Source organism: Molothrus aeneus, chromosome 1, assembly GCF_037042795.1.
Source record: "Molothrus aeneus isolate 106 chromosome 1, BPBGC_Maene_1.0, whole genome shotgun sequence".
Taxonomy (NCBI): Eukaryota; Metazoa; Chordata; class Aves; order Passeriformes; family Icteridae; genus Molothrus; species Molothrus aeneus.
Window position 1 is genome coordinate 54,385,166 of NC_089646.1, and position 19,323 is coordinate 54,404,488.

A 19,323-nucleotide genomic window follows, 5' to 3' on the forward strand; every position below is an offset into this window, starting at 1 on the left:
TACTACACCTCTTCTCTACCTCAGTGATCTCCCCAGTGCTCATCACTATTTTCAGCTCCTCAACTAATTCTTAGCTCCCACTTCTCCTTCCCTCCTCCTCCATCCTCATCTACCAGTAACATTTTCAATGTAGTCCTTCAGCATAGTATGGGTATTACTAATTTTGCCATTTTGTGCAGATTATGTGCCAGCTACATTCACTTTATCTCTCTCTTCAGGGAGAGCTGTGGCAGCTCTCAAGTGATTAGTTCCATTGATTTCATGCTGACTGATGTCAGTAAAGAACATGAATGATGGTGCAACACCTGATTTTAGTTATAAAAATGATCACAAGACTCTTGAGAATATAAGAGATGTAGAAAAAGCAAAAATGTTCATTTATGAATAGTAATCATGGTGTCCTATGAAACCCCGTAAAGGGCAAATGCACACACGTGAAGACAGCCCTCACATGTTCTTTCATGAGGTTATTTAAATTGTGGTTACATGGATCTAGGGCCGTTGGAAAAAGATTTATACAATAACTACTTGGAGATCAAAATGCTAATGTCAAGCACAAATCAAATGTTTGCCATATCTTGATTATGAGGAAAAGATATGCCCTGTGTCAATATGTTTCTATATCCACAGTAATTTGCTATGAACCTATTTTTCTGATGTTTGTTTATACAGCCTTTGGCTTTGAAGAATTTTAATCACTTTCAGTGAAGAAGCAGGGAACAGTCAAATGCTGCCAATGTTAAGTGTCTCAGACTAAGTGCCAGAGGTGCTATTCAGTGTTGTCAAGTAAAACTGGCCCAGTCTATATGGCTGTAGTGAAATAAAATGCAGCCACTAACATTCTGATGTTACTCTTAGGAGCTAAATATTCACACTGTGTAACTGAGGAGAGGATGTAGAGACTGAATGAAAGATGGCAAAGCATATTGTAGTTTTTATGGGTTGTAAAGCCATAAACTATAGACCATATCAGACTAAACTATAGGTCATAAAAGCTAAGCAACACTTCCATCCTGCCTTAGATGGAAGAGAACCTAGGATAGATAAAGGAATTATTTGAATGCTCATCATTTTTTGTAAACACTGATTCATGTTCCCATTTTATAGCTGTCACTGCTGATCACTCTAAAATCCCATGGCACTTTGTGAAAGAACACAGTTTTAGCTCTGACCTCATAATTACAGCAACATCTCTTACACATCATGCAGTTCCAACTGGAACCACTGGTTTTCGCTGAATGCCCAAGGCCCCAGTTCTGTATTTAGACTTACTGTGGGCTGTTATGTAGCTGCTGTTTTCTCTGGTCAGCAGTTCTGCTGAGGGCTTCTGGAAAGATGCAATTCCAATAAAATGCTGGATGCAGGCCCATGAAGATGTATTGCTGGTGATTTATTTTGATTTTATGCTTTAAATGAAAAAGAATCCAGACTGAATATAGGAATAATAGAAAAAAAGCAACTCCCAGTGTGCCAAAAGAAACCAGAAACAGAAAACCCCACCAATAATGCACTGATTATGGAATACTGGAATATTTTCTGAAATGATGTCACTAAAATGCATCCATTACATAAAAAATAAGCCAAGGTTTCTTATGTTCTATAATAAATCTAGAGTATCTTCACTGAAAAAAATAATTGAATTAATGCAAGAATATGAATGAGCAATACGTTGATTCTTTCTCAGAAAAATTACCATTCAAAGAAATGGAAAAATTATCAGAAATGTTAGAACTATGAAATTACAAAATGCCATTTTCATATGAATCACAATGTGCCCAGGCCATGCATTGTGAAGCATATTAAAAAGTCAGGAATTTAGCAAGATGCAGACAACCATGACAAAAATCAACCAAGTAGTAATAATAATTAATTTCTCAAAAGGTGCCTGAAGAAGCATACCTGTTTTACCCTTTAAAAGGGAATAAGAAAACCTGCAATTATTTGAGAGCAAAAGAGGGTTTAATCTGGGGAAAACTTATTAAGTAACTTAAGCACATGAAAGATTCTTTCAGAAGCACTTTTTGATGAACAGTCAGAGAGAGTAATCCAGAGCAGGTGGGCATGTAGGATTCATGCAGTAATTCCGATTATTTTCTATAGTCATGATAATGCATGTCCAGTTGTTGGGGTTTGTTTTTATTTCACGAACTGACCCAGTTAAACGTTTGTGTATTTAATATGCCTGAGAAGCTATAATTAGACCATTTTTAATTATTAATCACTCTTAACTCTTCTCTCGAGTGCAGTAATTCAATACGACAGTTCTGAATACTATAACAGCACCTTGTTGTGAGGAACTTTCTGACAATACTTAAGCTTCTGTTTCTCATATGTGATTTTTTCCAGTCCTGCAATTTTATGTGAAGACTAATAATTGTCTTGGAATATTTGTCTTGTTATGAAAATCTGGCACTATTTCTATCCTGGAAAAATGGTACAAATTAATTTACCTAAATACATACATTTGAGCACAATGGAAATGGCTTTTTTTGTTTAAAAGTTAAAGTGTATTTTAGGCCTATCAGCCATACTGTACTGTGGCTAACTAAACTTGAAGTCCTCTGTTTATTTGCAAAGCAGCTATTATGCAGATCAGGTAAGCCGTGGCATGTTTCCTTCTGTTATTTTGGAAGTGTTCTCTTCAAGATAATCAGCAAATAATTTACTTTTCTGCTTATTCAGGACATGATCAAACCACTGGAGTTAGTATCAAGATCACAGAGACTCCAAAGAGCTCTGGACAAACATTTATGAAAAATGCCATAAAAGTATTAAGCAGTACCAAGCTGTGGTATGTCATATTTGCACATACCCATTCCTGTGATCTGGACTGAGGCAACCTACATGTTCTTGCTCAGCAGAAAACATTTCAATAGGTTGTTCAAACAAACCTAAGCTAAAATGACTCCCTAGAAATGCTGAAAACATGTTTTTAAATTCATGCACCAATTAACAGGTAAAGCTTATTATTATAGCTATGATTATACCTGTGTTGACTGCTAATGTCAGGTTAAAAAGTAAATTAGTATTTAATACCATACACCAAACGAATAATTTTACAGAAGTGTGATTTACCACAAGTGTGGAATTACATTATCCATTTACTTCATCACATTTCACCTCCTTTGTAAAAGCTGAAGTGCAAATATATTTAACTCACTCAGCTGCATTGACTTTCTCTAATTAGTATGCTTGACACCTGTCTGGAGACAAATACCACTTTTTGACATATACTTCTCCTGGAATTCCTAGGCCCATGCTATTTTTTTTATGTAATCTTATTGAGGCCAATGAACTATGCAGTTTCTACTCAGGTTCCTACATACAAGTCTATTTTATGTGGTATGAGACTACTTCAAGTACTGCAGCATGACGGATAATAGCTGGAAGCAGAAGGTTTGCTGTAAGGTATCCTGAAACAGTGCCACCCAGGGGTTATGTAGGAGATATGCTCTTCTTGCTGTAGACGTGGACATTCCCAAGTAACCACATTTCGAGCTAGTGCCCGTGCAAAGGTCCAGGATTAACCTGTGAACCTTGCATCGCCATTGTGCACTGATTCCTATGTACAAGCAGACTGCAACCTGAAATGGCCACAAAATATACACATTTTTGTAGAAATACAATGAAAACATTATTGATACTGTTTTTTTAACTCCCTCCACTAAAAAGCAAGACAAACGCCCCCTTTTGGAGGGCTTTCCTGTTTTGCTGAGTGATTTTTACTATCATACCTCCCCCTGCTTTTGTTCCCCAGTTAAAGTCAGTCTCTTAGAATACTACACCTTCTTAAAAGATGGGGATAGACATTATGCTTTAGATATGGAAGAACATGGCTAACAGGATACCTCTTGTAAAAAGTAGCAGAGGTGATGTTGCTGTGCTTATCAAGCCTCAAATTCAAACACAAATCCCTGGGGACCAGTTTTTTGAAGGAGCAAGACTTTTGCCTTGCACAGCACCTATGGGTGCTGTGTTGCAGCTGCTACAAATAGGAGCCTTGGTTTCTTGCAGTGTGAATGGAGATACAGGGTTGGTGGGTTGCAGCCCTTCTATCAGCATGAAGGCATGGGAGAGTGGGGGCATGTTCCCAGCAAGTGTGCTTGCAAGAGCTGGTTGGGGTCCACTGCTCCCTCTTCCTCCAGCTGGATGAAGTGGCCTGATTTATAGGGAACTGTGGTTGCTGCTCTGTCATCCTCCCTGAAGGAGGAAGAAGCTGCCAGTCCCTTCTCACTATCCCTCCTTGGTGTCTGCAAAAGGCCATCCCTCTCCTAGTCCATCTGTCTTTCCCCATGTAGTGCCTCTGGCTCAAAGGGGCCAGATCTCTGCAGCTGTTGTGCCCACTAAGTCAAAGAAGCCCTTTATAATATTTCTTTTGGCTCTGGGGCAGAGCAAAGTGGGTGGCATCTTGCAGGACTCAATTTCTTCTTATTAATAACTTTGGAGTCTTCCTACCTGTCTCAGACTGATGTATTAGGAAATTCACTCCTGTTTTTCTCCTGATGGAGGTAATGGTTATGGAAGTATCACACCTCAGCAAAAAACTTTCTTTGTACATCTGGATTCTGTGTTAGGCCAGAAAGAATATTTATAGGGAGATAGATGATGGACTGAATATATTCCTTCTCCCAGCCCCATTCTCATTCCTTGCCATCCCCAAAAACAAAACAATGTTTCACCACTTCATTGAGATTATCCTCTGCAAAAGTGCAGGATAATTTGGGTTGGAAGGGACCCTTAAAGACTATCTACTCAAACCCTCCTGCAATAAGCAGGGACATCTTCAACTAGATCAGGTTGTTCAGAGCCCTGTCCAATCTGACCCTGAATGTTTGCAGGGAGGGGGCATGCACCACTTATTTGAGCAACTTGTTCCAATGTCTTAACACCCTCAGCATAAAAAATTATCTCTTATTTTTTATCTCTAATTAAAGTGAGCTTTTATGAGCTCTAGGTGGGTGTATCTGGATATCTCAAGTCTGTGGCAAAGCCTTGGTATTTATAAAGAATACACGTAAGAAATTGTGCATAGGTAAAGAAAGCCTAATGGTTTAACAAACTGAAGATTTGGCTGCATATCTGTATTTAATATTGAGAATACTTGCCTATACAAATCTCCCCCTGCTCTTTTTCTGTCTAAGTCTTACAAAAATTAATGTTTGTATGTGCAAAATTCAAGTAAAACATTTTTTTATTCCTTCTTTGAAGTATAACATCTATGACCTTAGCAAGGTTTTACATTTGTCCTCCTCCAGCATTTCTGGTTGCCATTATATTTAGAACATTTTGACATGTTTTTCAGGTGTTGTGACAGCTATTTCTACAAATGCTTTAATGGAACAGTTGCGTTTAAAATACCAACAAAGGCCATGGACTGAAACTCTGAAACTTGTTTATTTTTGCATGGTAAGAATCACAGGTTAGGTGAGAGAAGGATATGTGGTATAAGAGTATTTTTCCAAGGTAGTTAAAAAATTGCTTGACTTTCAAAAACAAGCAAAGCCAACCAACCAAAAAACCCCATGCAATCCAAAACCAACCAAAAGATAATCCTCAGAAAAACCTGGTGCCTAGTATAGCCTGGCTCCCCATTTTTCTTAGGACAATGGTTTATAAAGTTTCCTGTATAATTTTAGCACTTTAGGTGTTGTTTCTTGCATTGTTTTAACTTGTTTTAACATTGTTTTAACATTGTTTTAACTATTCAGGAGTTAGTACTGATTGTCTACCAGCTGAGGTTACATTCACTATCATTACTATATTCATAGTACGTAAAGAGAATTTATTGCCTATAGGACTGGGAGGAAATATTGTATTTTAGAAACTGGTCTGATATCTGCTATCTAGACTTTCTGCTGCTGTAATATACCATTCCATGCTTCTTGCCCTTCCAGTAGCTAATTTAAGAATGATTGTCGTAAAGAGCAGATTAGCATAGCTGCTGTGAGCTCAGTATAAAAATTCCCATTTGTTTCCATGCTTCTTAATGCTTAACTCAAGCCTTACTCTGAAAACAATATCCTGAATTTGAACAAAGTGAAAACTCTTCATCGGTGAGTGTTCTTTGTTATTTGAAATGTGGAATTCGAGAAGTTTTCAGGCAAGAGCTTGAAGAGAACCTGGGAGAGTTTGCTTGCTACTGAAGTGAATGGCTTCACAAGCTGAAACTTGTATTCTAATCTAACCAAGTACTCCTGTGGCACTTACTGATCTCTTCTATTCACTCAGGCAGATTTTTTCTAAAATAAAACCAGAAGTATTTTCTTAGTTTATCTCTAGCTTCACAATGAAATTAGCTGACACATCTAGTGAACAGCTCAAAAGACAGGGGAATGGAAAGCTAGTCCTTGCTCCAAAGGCATCTGGTATGTAATTACTGCACAATAATATCTTGACAAATCCATTCAGTACAGCCATTTCAGAGATAGCTCCAATCGTAGGTAACCTCTGTGTTTGACAAAAACAAATAAACAGAGGTTTGTTGTATGGGGCATCTGTGTGCTCTGTCTCTTAGCTAGTAATTTAAGGAATCTTTCTTTGTCTCTTGTTTTCACAAATGTGCTAGGAGAACCCACTGCGAAAGCCTGTCAGTAATGCTCCAGACGGTCTATTGCTTTCATGCATGGAGAAGATAGAGAGGACACTAAATGGTAATGAGCTGTTGAATAACTCAAAGTACATTTTTAAAAATATTGTGTGGAATCTACCAATCCTTCTCTACTGATGTTCTTCACAAAGAGGTCAAATGTACAAACACAGAGGTGGATAAGAGACAAGAGATTGGAACTCATCTTTGGGCTAAGCCTTCAGGCTATAGTAGTCTTAAAGCCTGAGAATATTTTCTACACAGCACAGCACTTATTAGTCATAATATTTGTCATTAATAACAAGTCATTCAAGAGGTACTATTTTCTTATTACCTAAATCATACTCTTTAAAGCAAGAAAATACTGGTTCTACTTCTTGATCATTGCAGTTTGATTAAATTGCCTTTCTGGTTTTTGCAGCTAAATCCATGTTTTCTGTGATGAACGTGTTGGAACGTTTATCCAGACAAAAAGGGTAAGTTTGTTTATGAATAAATGCAAATGAGCAGGCATGGCCTCAAGTCCAGAGAGGAATGCCATCTGGATGGCTTGTCAACAATGTTATTTTTTAGCTCAGTGTTCTAAAGGAGCGTATTTGCCTATTTTGATTAGCCCTTTGTGGAGAAGGTTTTTGGGTAAAGAGAGGGTATAAATGCCTACGTCCCAAAGCTACAGACCAAGGTTAATAGTTTTGAGCTGACCAACATGATAATGCAAACAGCAGAGCACAAGTACATGCCTGGTTGGATAGTTTTCAGAAGCTGAGCCAAGGAAGAGTTATTTTTGAAGCATCCCTGGTGTCTCTTCCCATGACCAAGTGAACTATACTTATTTCCTTTTTTAAGTGACAGAATTTTTATATATACAAGCTTTTTTTTCTTTTTCTCATCCTTCTCAGACTTACTGTTCATGTTAGCCCCAGTGGGACCACCTGCTACATAACATCAATGATGTTTTATGTAGAAGTTCAGCTGGAGAAGGATGGAGATGTGATGGATGTAAAGTTGGCTCACTTTGAAGAAGCTCCTGTGGTAAAATTAATTTTCTCTGTCTCTTATGACCCTGTAGTCTCCCACCTGGCTTCCAGCTGTCATGTCAGAAAGGTTTTGACCTCCTTTTGGTCTTGTCACACATGCAAGCCTGTTCATGACACTAGCTACCTCTTTAGGCATCTGAATCTCTCACCTAAACTTACAACTCAGTTACAGATATTAAATACTCTAGTGCTAAGTATTACAGTAAAAGTCAGCTGACAGACTCACCTTCCAAGAATTTTGTGGTATCATGCATAAATATTTTTATTTTCATGCTTCAATGTTACCAGTATACAGTAAATAACAGGGGCTTAAAATATTTTCCTACCAAGGTGTAGTGCAATATATATACTCAGTGGATGTGTTGGAGCTATTCTGTTTTTCATTCTGCCTTCTTTAGGAGTATATGTATTTCTACTAGTGGGGATGTTTTTTGGGCAAAATTTCTATTAAATTATTTACAGAATATCAACCTGAAGTTCACATATCATGTTCTGCAGTTGTTACAGAATTACAGACAACCCTTCAGGTCCAAGATATAACAACAAGCTGTTGCGGGGGAGTTGGGGAACATAAACTCTGGGTTTTGTCACTAAGTATCCAAATGATTACATTATTACAATTATTACTTTGGAGTTAATTTTGTCCATTATTTTTAGTTGAAGTCACCCCTGAAATTTCAATTTGTTCATTTAACCTGCACAGGTCTGTTGATCAGTGAGTGCTGGACAATATCATTAGAATGAAAATGCACATTCAGAGAATTCTAGTAAAAGAAAACACAACCAGTAAAAGAAAAACTGGCCAAGATGCATTTTTTTTCTGAAAGAGTTATCAACAAAATATTTCTGTTAATTTTATCCTCTTTCACAGAGCTTTTGTTCTTCCAATTATTATAGTAATATTTTTTTAACTGTTGCACTGTCTTGGTTTTGAGTGTTGGGGATTTTTTTTTATGCTAACCATACAGCTACTTAAAAGTAATGGGGATCAAGCTTATAATTACTAATGAAGTGCTTATAGAACATGTGACAAATTGCAAGAAAGATGAAACTCCTGTCTCTTATTCCTGTAGGTTTGTGATGATTTGGTCCAGCTTCTAAGGTAAAGAATCACATATAGGGTTTCATGTTGAATGGAAAGGAATTCCTCACGCTAGAACCATTCCAGGGTAAAAACTGAAGAGGGAAAAAAAAAAAAGAAAAAGGAAAAAGGATCAGGGTACAATAACATGAATCCAGAAGACAATAGAACTGACACTGTTTTGGATTCCATTTTTTGTGGGAAGTTGGTTCCAATCCTCCATATTGGAAGTTGGTTGTCTTTGTAACTATTATTATCTGCTTTGAATTTGTAAATTCAAGGCTAAAACTGCAGCAAATATAATTTTGTAAAGATACTCCTGGCATTATTTATTCTCAAGTTATTCCATCGAATGCATCTGCTTCAATGGAGCAAGGGTAAAGAGTAATCCCCAAGATGTTGGTTCTAGCTGCCAGTCAAACACAGCCTTGGAATACTGCCCTCTGTCTTGATTGTAAGAATTATAGAGCTATTTGGACCCATAGTTTTGGTAATGGACTGATGATGACAATTCAGAACTGGCAGATTTACACATACAAACTAGGCATTACTTTTCCTCTCCTCCTTCCATCAAATACTAAATAGCCCTCGTATTGTCCTTATGCAAATACTTTAACTGCATGTCCTTCAGGCGTCTCTCAAAGCAATGAAAGCAAGATGGTATCACATGGCCTGAGTTTCTTTGCAAATATATAGGGGGAGATGTGACCCTAATTTTATCATGTAGCAGTAGGGCACTATATATATATATTTATTATTACCAAGTTTTGTTCTGTTTGAATAGTTGCTGTTCCAGGTCAGGCCACCACTTTAAAAGTCTATTTTACAGGTTCTTCAGTGGATATGATCAAGGTTCCAGATTTTAATAATAATGAGTATATTTAGGAAATTGGATTCTTTAATCCTGTGGCCAAATAGTAGATAGGGAAGGTAAAAAGAGAAAGTATAATCATTGACCTTTAGTGTTTGTCACGGTTTGACACTGGCGCAATACCAGTGCCCCCATGAAAATAAATTCTCCTTGGTGTCTGCTGTGAGATGTGACCAGGAATAGCGCAACGCAGGCTCCAACTTAGGAATAAAGAAGAGAAAACTTTATTAACCTACAACTATATGTAAAAAGAAACACACAGAAAGGATGAAAACCTTCCAAAAGCATTCCTCCTCCCCCCACCAAATTTCCAATACATCACAGCTGGACAAAACCTTGGATTCTCAATTCAGTTACCATCCCTCAGATCACCAACTCTCAGTCCATCACCACCCTTTAGATAATCAATTCTCAGTTCATCAAGGAGTGAGGAGTCCCTCTTGTGTCATAGATTTCCCCTGGAAACACAGTTGAGACCTCTTGTGTTTCCATGTCACACATGGCACCGCCTGGAGATCATTTGCCATCGTGACATCTTCCTTCCATGCCCAGTGCTCTCACCACTGCGCATGAACCAGACCTGCTTCTAGGGTTCTCCTCTTAAGGATGCTTTGCCCAGTTCCAAAAAAAGCACAGTCTCTCACTTTCAGGACACCTGTCCCCCCCAAATTCACCCCCTGGGGCCGAGGGGTCTCGAGAACAGAGATCTTCTTCTTTTTCCCTGAAGATTGAGGGCACCACCACCCTCCTCACCAGTCATCTCTGTTCACATACTCCTTCACATAACATCACTGCACTCTCTTGGCTCCAATCCATTGCTGCCCCCTAAATGCAGTCTCTGTGTCACAGGAAAAATGGTTCTGTCCATGGCTATACAAGAAAAGTCCAGCCAAAGGCCACTCCATCACCTCCGCCTACCCAAGATTCTTCGCCACTTCTCTTGTGGCCCATTTCCTCTTATCTCATCTCTATCTCTCTTCTCATTCAACTCCAGGAGGATCAGCATTTGTAAGGTTTCCATCATCCAAGAAAAGGGTTAAAAATCTCAGGTTCTGCCTGTCCAGAACTCCCATGGCTGCCCTGCCAGGCACCTTCTCGACGCAGCCCCCCTTCTCCTTCTCGTCTGGCCGTGCTATCAAGTTTCAAAGTGGCACAAGCACAGACACCAGCGCTCTCTCTCTCTCTCTCTCTCTCTCTCTCTCTCCTCTGGGGTGTGTGGGGGGGGGGGTGGCTGCCCGATGCCTCTTGGCTGCCTGATGCCTCTTGGTGCTCCTCCACCCTTCCATCCTCAGGGCCTGGCCTACCTCACCCAGCCGCATGGCTTCCCCTTCCCTGCCCAGCCCGCAGCCGGGTAGGGGAGGTCTGACCTCTTTCACGGACGGAACCTGTCACGGTTTGATGCTGGCGCAATGTCAGTGCTTCTATGAGAGAGAAAGTTTTCCTGAGAGTTCTCTGATTTTAACCCCCTGTGTTCTCAGAGGCGTATCCATGTCCTCAGTGGCCACACCAGGTGCCAATATTCAAATCTGAGTATCTATTGGTTTGATCACAGCATCCCAAAAAACTCACTTCCTCTCAAACCAGGACAGTGTTTAATCTCTCTTTTGTATTATTCATCATCAGTTTTTTCAGCCCCCTTTCTTCCTCAGAAATGAAGTTATATTAGCTTTATGAGTGTAAACAGCTATGACTTAAAACTTGAACTTACATTTTCCAAGGTTTTTGACTTCCAGTGATGTTAATGCCAGCAGTTTGGCCCTTGAGCACTGTTATATAGTTACCATTGGTACTGTGGGTGCTACTTTTCTGCCTTCCTGGCTTTGTTAAGATTTGTTGCAAAGCACAGGTATCCCTTCTACACCTCTGGGTGTAGGATTTTATTTGGTTGTAAGGCAGTTTGTTATATGTGTAATGTTTCCCATGAGTCTCAAAGTAACTATAAAATTAAGATTTTAAGAACCAGCCAGCTAATGCATAGGCTAGTACTGTGTCTGTTCCTGTACCACACATGCCTGCTTCTCTCCTTTTTCCCTGCTTCCACATTAGTCTAGCTGGAAAGAGACAGAGGAGAGCTGAGTGACTTGTTTAGGTTCCAGGTTTGAAAGAGTTTGTCCCAGTGTAAAAGTTCAGGCAGGCTTATTTTGTCTCTGCTGATCCACACTACTGCCACATCTGCATAGGAAAGATGGGTCACATCTTTCACACTGCAGTCACAGAGCTGTCTGTGTGACTGCAGCACCAGAGTCTAGTAAGGCTTATAAAACTCACATAAAATCTACTTATGCACAGGTGGGTTAGTCTGAACACTGCTCCACACTGCCTCACCAAGTTGAAAGTTGAAATCCACAGCAGTTCTGGGGTTTGAGCAGTCTGAACCATTCATTTACAAACCAAGGCACTTGTCCCTTTTTTTTTTCCTTTTCTTTTTTTTGACTGATGTATCTATCAGTTATATTTAAGGTCTGTCTCTCTCACATGGTGCTGTGAAGTGCGGCATTAATACAATTTTGATATTTTAAGATCAATGTGTGCATGCAAGGTCTTAGGGAGGTAGTACTACATGATTAGCTTTATTGGAACATCAGGAAAAGTGTTTTGCAGCTGATGAGCTGTCATATTTGTGTTTCACGTACAATTATTGCTTTCAGTAGTGCCTACTTCAGTGCCAGTTTCAGCTATAATTACAGTGCTTGCAACAAAACCAAAGGTTCACATTTTCTGGTATCTTCTAAGAAAATTTAAATCAGTACTGCTACTTGATCTGACAAAGAGGGGGCTACTGTCACTCTGAAATGGTGCCTTTTCTATTAAGTTGTGTATAAAAGAGTTATTTTCTATCTCATTTACTAGTGATAGTCATTATTTCATTTTTTTTAGGATGAAGAACTATGATGCCTTTGGCAAGATTCTAGAAGACCTGTCAAATATGTATCAAATTCCAGGAAACAGGTTGCAGTTATTTTTTACTCAAAAACTTTTGAAATTCATAGCCTAACTTTTGTTTACTTACAAAAATAATAAATTGTCTTTTCTCTCTCCCAGTGAAATGAAAGCTAAGGGATATCTTGCTTTGCAGGCCCTTGAAAAAGACCTTTATTTAATGTCACTTCTTCACAGGTAACTTACAGTCTATGTCTTTGTCCCTTTGCCTCTACCCACACCCCTTCATTTCACTAAAGAACAAGTTAACTGATCTAATTATAGAGCAGGATGTGGAAGGCTAATGAGTTTTCTCTCACTGGGAAGCCTGAAGCCTTTGTCAACCCCAGACGAGCAAACTAGTTAATCTGTTGAACTCCTGTGCTTTATCTCAGGGACTTCCTGGGAAACTGGTTGGTTACAAAGCTTGAGGGTGTGTGCACATGACCACCCACTGGGAGGAAACAGTGTGTCTGAAAGTCAGCAGTCATGTTTAGATCTCCCCGTGGCAGAAGTAAAATAGACTTTTTGGAGTTCTGCTGTTTGGGTCTCATTTTGTCCTCAGGTTTAAGATCAGGAGGAGTGGATGCCAGCATTTCTCCTTCCTTTTCTCATTTGTTCTTTCATAGAGTAGGATTACAGATAGATAGGGAACAGTTTCCTAAACCTTCTGGTAATTGTACAAGGATTTTCATTGTTATCAATAAATAAGAGTTGAGGGCAGTGCTTTCCTTCTGGATTTTTGATATATCTTCTCTGATACCTTGCCTATTAAGTTACATACACACATACCTTGGCAGGTATGGCCTCCTGTAACTTGAAACACCCTCTTGGATTATTTTTGCCGTTTTCCCTTATGAAGCATAATAACACTATGAACTAATGTACTATATCCCCACTGGTCACAGATATCTCAGTAAATATTATTTATAAGTTAAACTGATTACTTGTCCCATCTATGCAGAGTTAGTACACAGCTATGTAAATGTATGGCTGTATATATTTACCTATATGAACACACTTTAAGTCAGAGAATGGTTCTGTCCAAGTTAGTTAACCAGGCTATTTCTTCATTCTTTGCTCAACCAGTTGCCACTCTAATATTTTTGACCCCCTTTATTTCTGGTAAATAGCACACCAAAGTGCAACATGAAAGAGCTCAGATACAGGGAAAGTGAAAGCCCAAGTCCCAGAAGTAATGCATGTGTGGAGTTGTGGTCTTTTGGAAGCTGGATATACAATCTACTTTCAAGAAAACATTGTATTCTTTTGATTAAGGATACAAATTAGAAATTACAGTAGCCTAGCTAGCACTGCAATGCAGGAAACACTAATTAAGATGTGTTTTGAAATAGAACACAGGATCTAAACAGAATTACTGAAGTACTTAATGGAAAAGCCGGACACCTGGTGCCAAGAACTGGAGGTGATTTTTTTTCCTTTTTTTTCCTTTTTCCCCCCCCCATTTTCATTTTCTCCCCCCCCGCCTTTTTTTTTTTTTCTTTTCCTGGGTCTGAATTTAAAGAATTGTAATCAAAACACACTACTGAGTTGATCTTTGTGTACAGGAAAGATCCTCTGCTATAAATAAAATCTGCTGTAGGGATTTACTGTACCTGTAATCTCAGATTACATACAGATATACAGAACATATATTGAACAGATATTGTAAGTAGAGATGTACTCTTACAAGGAATCCCCTCTGCCCATCTACAGTGTTGGTTTTTTCATCTTTGTGTCAAGGCACCCAACATATTTCCTCTACTGACCTGTGTAGTAACCATTATTTTTTTATTCCTCAGGAACCCCAATGAACATTGAATTTTACATTTCTCCCTATAAAGTTTTGGAAGAAGAACTAAATAATGGTAAAGCTATTTCAGCTATTCTGCTGTTTCAGCAGAAATAGCTAACAAGAGTTTTTCAATGCTACCTGTTTCATTAAGCAAAGTTAATTAATGAAAACTCAGAATTAAAATTTAAAATTCTAGTTTAGTAGAACTAAATGTGATGCATTTCAGCAGAGTTTTAATGTCCATCAGGAAACTACTTTCCATGTCTTGGTTGTTGATTCAGCTATTGCTGCTATCATCTTTGGGCAACTTTGGCCTTTTGGGTGTGGTCAATGTAGGCTTCTCTTCACTGCCCATTCAACTGTGGCTGTCAGCTTGACCTGACCTTCCAAGTCCTTACCATTGTATATTTTGTATGCATAGGATTAATATACACTAAATTAAGGAAAATAATGCCATTCTATTTCTCCCTAAGGTTCCCAGGTATGTGGAACAAAAACAGTTGTAACCGTTGAAGGCACAGATACACTCCACAAACTGCCTCTTTCTCCATTAATTATAGATCCTCAAGCTGGAGAGGACAGGTGAGGCTCTGGACACTTGTCAATACAGAAATGGATTTACAAGTCCCTGGCACTGACTTCCACATAACTTATATTTAGCCTCTGCTGAAACAGAAGTTCTGTTTTATTTATGGCTTTGTGCTCCACAGCTACACCATCTATAATCTGTGGCTTTTACGGTTTTCCCAAATGGACTTCAAAGGTATTGTGTTGTGTCAGTTGCATTGAACTATGAATTTATTCATAAATTTGAGGCCAGAAAGAGGCACTGGAACAGTATTACTGAACTTCCTAGTATTCAACAAGCAAGTCGTTCATAGATTCACAGTAAAGAAAGCATATGCTGAAAGATATTACACCTAAAATACACAAAATAGTTTGTCATCCCACTATGGGAACTGACACCTCATCTCTCTCTACCTCAGTGTTGTCTGGAGGGGAAGTCTGAAGTAACTTTCCAAACTAAAATACTTCAAAATTATTTGTAAAAAACACCACTCAGTTTCTGTGTCTCACTTTTCCTTTCTGTCAGTTTTCACATTAACCATGTTTTAAACTAATAAAGTTGCATTTATAAAGCAAAACACTTCTCAAGTCAGAAAATGTATGGAACATAATAAACTTATAGGGACCTAACAGTGGCCTTGCATTTAGAGTCCTTGTTATGGCAATTTCTGTAAAAAGCCTTTCATTCTGACAATTTTTTTCCTAGCAACCCTGTTTTTTTGCAACTGACTGATGAACTCAGCATGGATTTGCCAGCTCATTTTGTTCTGAAGTTTCATCAGCCTGTTCCAATGTCTTCATCCAGTATTGAAGAGATACAGAAGCTCACAGGCATGTTAAAATTGTTTTTTAACACTAAGTACTTCTGTGAGTATGCATTGCTTATTTGCTTTTTGCTTCCCCATGTTAAAGTTGCAAGAAGAATTTGCTTCTTGGGCAGAACATATTCTGTTCTACCAGTCCAAGTGTAACAACCAGTGCAAAACAGAAAAATTCTAAGAAAGATGTGACAAAGGCAAAGTTAAACACTCTACCTCAAATTCCCACTAGCAAAAAAGGGGAATAAGAAAGCAAATCAGTATTTTTGTCTTTTCAAAATATTTGGTTTGTTTTTAATAGTAGCTTTCATAACCTACTGTCTTAACCTAATTGCTAATAAAATAATGACCTGGTTTCAGGAATTCAGATTTCTGGCTTGAAACTAGCTCCACTGTATGAGCTAATTGTTCAGTCTACTCTTAAAGAAAAATGCAGTGAAGACTTGTCTACAAATAAATATTGTTTCTTTGTGGTAAGTATAGTGTGCATGTGATACACACTGTGCTGTTGTGCAAGATATATATACTGAATTACCATTTTCCCATAAGCAAACAATGTAGGTTTCCCAGAATCCCAACAAAAGTGCTCTTTAGGAAATAGCTCAATTTACGAAGCAGTATTAGAGCCTTTCATGTAAGTGAGCTTCTCATGCTCATTAATAAAACACTGTGTGCTTGGCTGCTGAAGTCATGCTAATTTGTCTGTGTAACCCAAATATTTACTCTTCTAAAAATTGCTCAGAACTTTATCATTAATGCCTTAAAAAAAGAAACTTGTTGACTAGTGTGAGGAGCAAGTCCCAAGAAGATACTTACCTAGGTTTTTGAAGATCTTTATCATGCTGCATGTCACACTGTTTTAACAAAAGGGGTTTCTTAAATAGATAACAGTGGGACTATTGATTCCTCTTAAAGGGACTAGCAGGAAGAAAAATATAAAGTGTTACAACAGTGATGCCAACTGCTATCTAGAGACAAGGTTGTTTGAAGAAAGCTTTCCTTTTAATTACTGCATTATTGAAATACAGTTGCTTAGGCTGCATTGGATGTAAAGTTTTAGAACAGAAAGCTGCGGCTAAGATGGTTCTGCCAGATTTATGTACAGGGCAACTACACGACAAGCTTCAAAGATCTACTTTCTTATTTGCTAGGAAACATTAATTTTGCAATTCATGGCAGCAAAAGAAGAGGGTACTTTTTTTCTGTTCTACTACTAGTGTTCGTAGAGCTCATTGCCTGCTTAGTTCTTGGACCTTGAGGTGGTGGTACAGAAGGTAGTAGTAAATTTGCACCATGCTAAAATAATGTTTGGCATAGCTCTTTTCTTCTGTAAGATGGAATTAATCTTTCAGTTCTATTAGATGCACATGAAAGGCTCTGTAACTTTTCAACAATTCCCTAAAATATTTGTACTTGGTGGGAGGTTTTGCTTCTGAGTTTTAAGATTTTATTTCTAGAATTACTAAATTGCATTCTAACCTTGAAATGGGTGTAGGGAAAATATGTTTGATCCATGAACACACAAGGAAAAGCTCTTTAGCCTTTGTTAATGTAGGTCCTCCTCATTATCTGCCCTGCCCTGTTCTTAAGGGGACATTCCATTTGGCATCCTGAAGTAGATAATACCATACTCAATTTCTAATTTTGTCATAGAATCACTGTTAACATGGACAGGTGGTAAATTTTTCTTACTATTTCCTTCTCATCTTCAAGTGAATCATCAGGAGGTATTCCAGCCAAACATATCTCTCCAAAGAAAAAGTAGTAGTGATGGAGGTTGGAACAACATCTGATGTCCAGAAAAGATTTCCAGCAAAACTGCTATCCTGTTTGAGCAACTGTCAAGCAGCATTACTGATATTATTATTTTGGTCACTAACATTTTTATAGCCTATAGGGCTCTGAAAAGTATTTGGAAGAACTGATGACACTTGAACTCCTGACCACTTGGCTCTGGGTGTATTTGCCTAATTTGGATGTATTTGGGAGGGAGAGTGGATCTCATTTAGCTTCCACTAAGGATTCTACTAGAAATGCGTAGGTACCATGGACATGCTAGAAATGTATCTTTCAAGAATATTTTTGTTGTAGATTGTACAATTCCCTGATAACATCAAGCTTTACTTTCCTGTTTTCAGTCCTTGAAACATCACCATTATTTGTTGCTTAGTCTCTTCCAGATCATCCAAAGCACTGTTACTTCATAAACAAGGGCTCAGAAAAATCAGTTTTAGTAGGAGCCTTGGTCAGTAAAATCCCATTTAGCCATCCAAAGTGTGTGCCTGGTGTAATAGAGATTCTTCGACATCAAGTGGCATATAACACTCTTATTAGCAGCTGTGTCTCTGAGAAGCATATAAATGAAGGTAAATTGTGTGGCTGGAAGTGATGGCACAGTATTAGAGACAAACTAGTTTCTAAATTGGGTGTTGACAGATTTTACTACTCCCTTGCCAAAACTGTCATTACTTGTGGAGTACAGTAAATGATAAAAAATTCTTAACACTGTATTGATTTTTTAAAAAAATTCTATGCTCATTCTATGTACATAAATTAAGTTGTCAAAGTCATGAAAAATTAGACTATTGTATCAGTATTTTTAAAATTCTGGCATGTAATTCAGCCAAAAAAACCCAGCTTCAGTGGTGGATAGCACTAAACAGTATTTTTATTTTTAGATGATTCAGAACTGCTTTACTTTGAAGTGGTACCACACAAGAACACCAGCTTTTCTGTCTTTTTCCTTCATCCTGTGAAAGAGAATTTAGCCTGTGGTATGTATGGAATAATTGCTATTGTCCTCTTTACTGAGCTGACAGTGGACTTGGTTCTACCTAGGCTCTTGCACTATGTTTCTCAGTTACAAACAGTCTAAGGGCCACTCAACAGCGTTCAGCCCAGGAAAAACACCAAGTGCATGCACTTATGTATAAACTGCTTACTAGAAGGTGTTTTGTACTCAGAATAATACAGAAAGTAAATGCAAATATTAGAGTCCTGTTTTGTCTTGGCCTGCATTTAATTAATAAATTGTAATTTCCACTATTTCTGATTTAAGTCTATTAAGGGAAAGCAACTCATGCAAATATATTGCTGCAAACCTCTTTCCACTGTCTTCAGTCTTACATCTCTTCAAGCATCAAAATGAAAGGATGTTTTTTGATGTTTGTAAGTATTTCAAACCAAAGATTTTTCTTGTTCTGTTCCTCCTTAGTGGTAATTGATGTTATAAGCTCTAGAGAAGTCCAATGTCACCTTCATTTAAATCCTCAAGATCCAACTCTAAATTCTACTGATGACTTCATAGCAAGAGCTGTGAAACGGTAAGTACTTTTATTTCCTAAGAGATGTCCATCAAATGGAAATATCATGTGCATTCATAATGCCATGAACTCAGCAACTGGAAAACTTCACTTTAGTAAAATGCTGTAATACAATAATGGGAATAAGTTATTTCAGTGTCTTAAGTATCTCTTTCAAAAATTTTAAACATTAACAGTGATGAAATATTTCTAGTAGAAAGCATGTGAAAGCAAGGAAAGACTATTGAGTAAAGAGTTTTACTTTTTATGAAGATGCATTTCTGAAGACTCTAGCTGATGACAGTCTCATGACTAGTGTAACTTCGAATAGCATGGAAAGGTCTTTT

General features: G+C 38.1%; 1 protein-coding gene across 1 annotated transcript; it reads left to right on the forward strand.

Annotated features, from left to right (window-relative positions):
• The first annotated feature begins 5,334 nt into the window (after positions 1 to 5,334).
• LOC136561132 (mediator of RNA polymerase II transcription subunit 1-like) lies at positions 5,335 to 18,939 on the forward strand. The gene is made up of 15 exons (XM_066557293.1): positions 5,335 to 5,406; positions 6,566 to 6,650; positions 7,008 to 7,062; positions 7,486 to 7,618; positions 8,697 to 8,725; positions 12,453 to 12,524; positions 12,618 to 12,692; positions 13,850 to 13,920; positions 14,297 to 14,362; positions 14,763 to 14,871; positions 15,563 to 15,687; positions 16,035 to 16,147; positions 17,845 to 18,040; positions 18,353 to 18,448; positions 18,914 to 18,939. Exons 1-15 carry the CDS (start codon positions 5,335 to 5,337, stop codon positions 18,937 to 18,939), a joined length of 1,323 nt encoding a protein of 440 aa, XP_066413390.1.
• Positions 18,940 to 19,323: the final 384 nt, after the last annotated feature.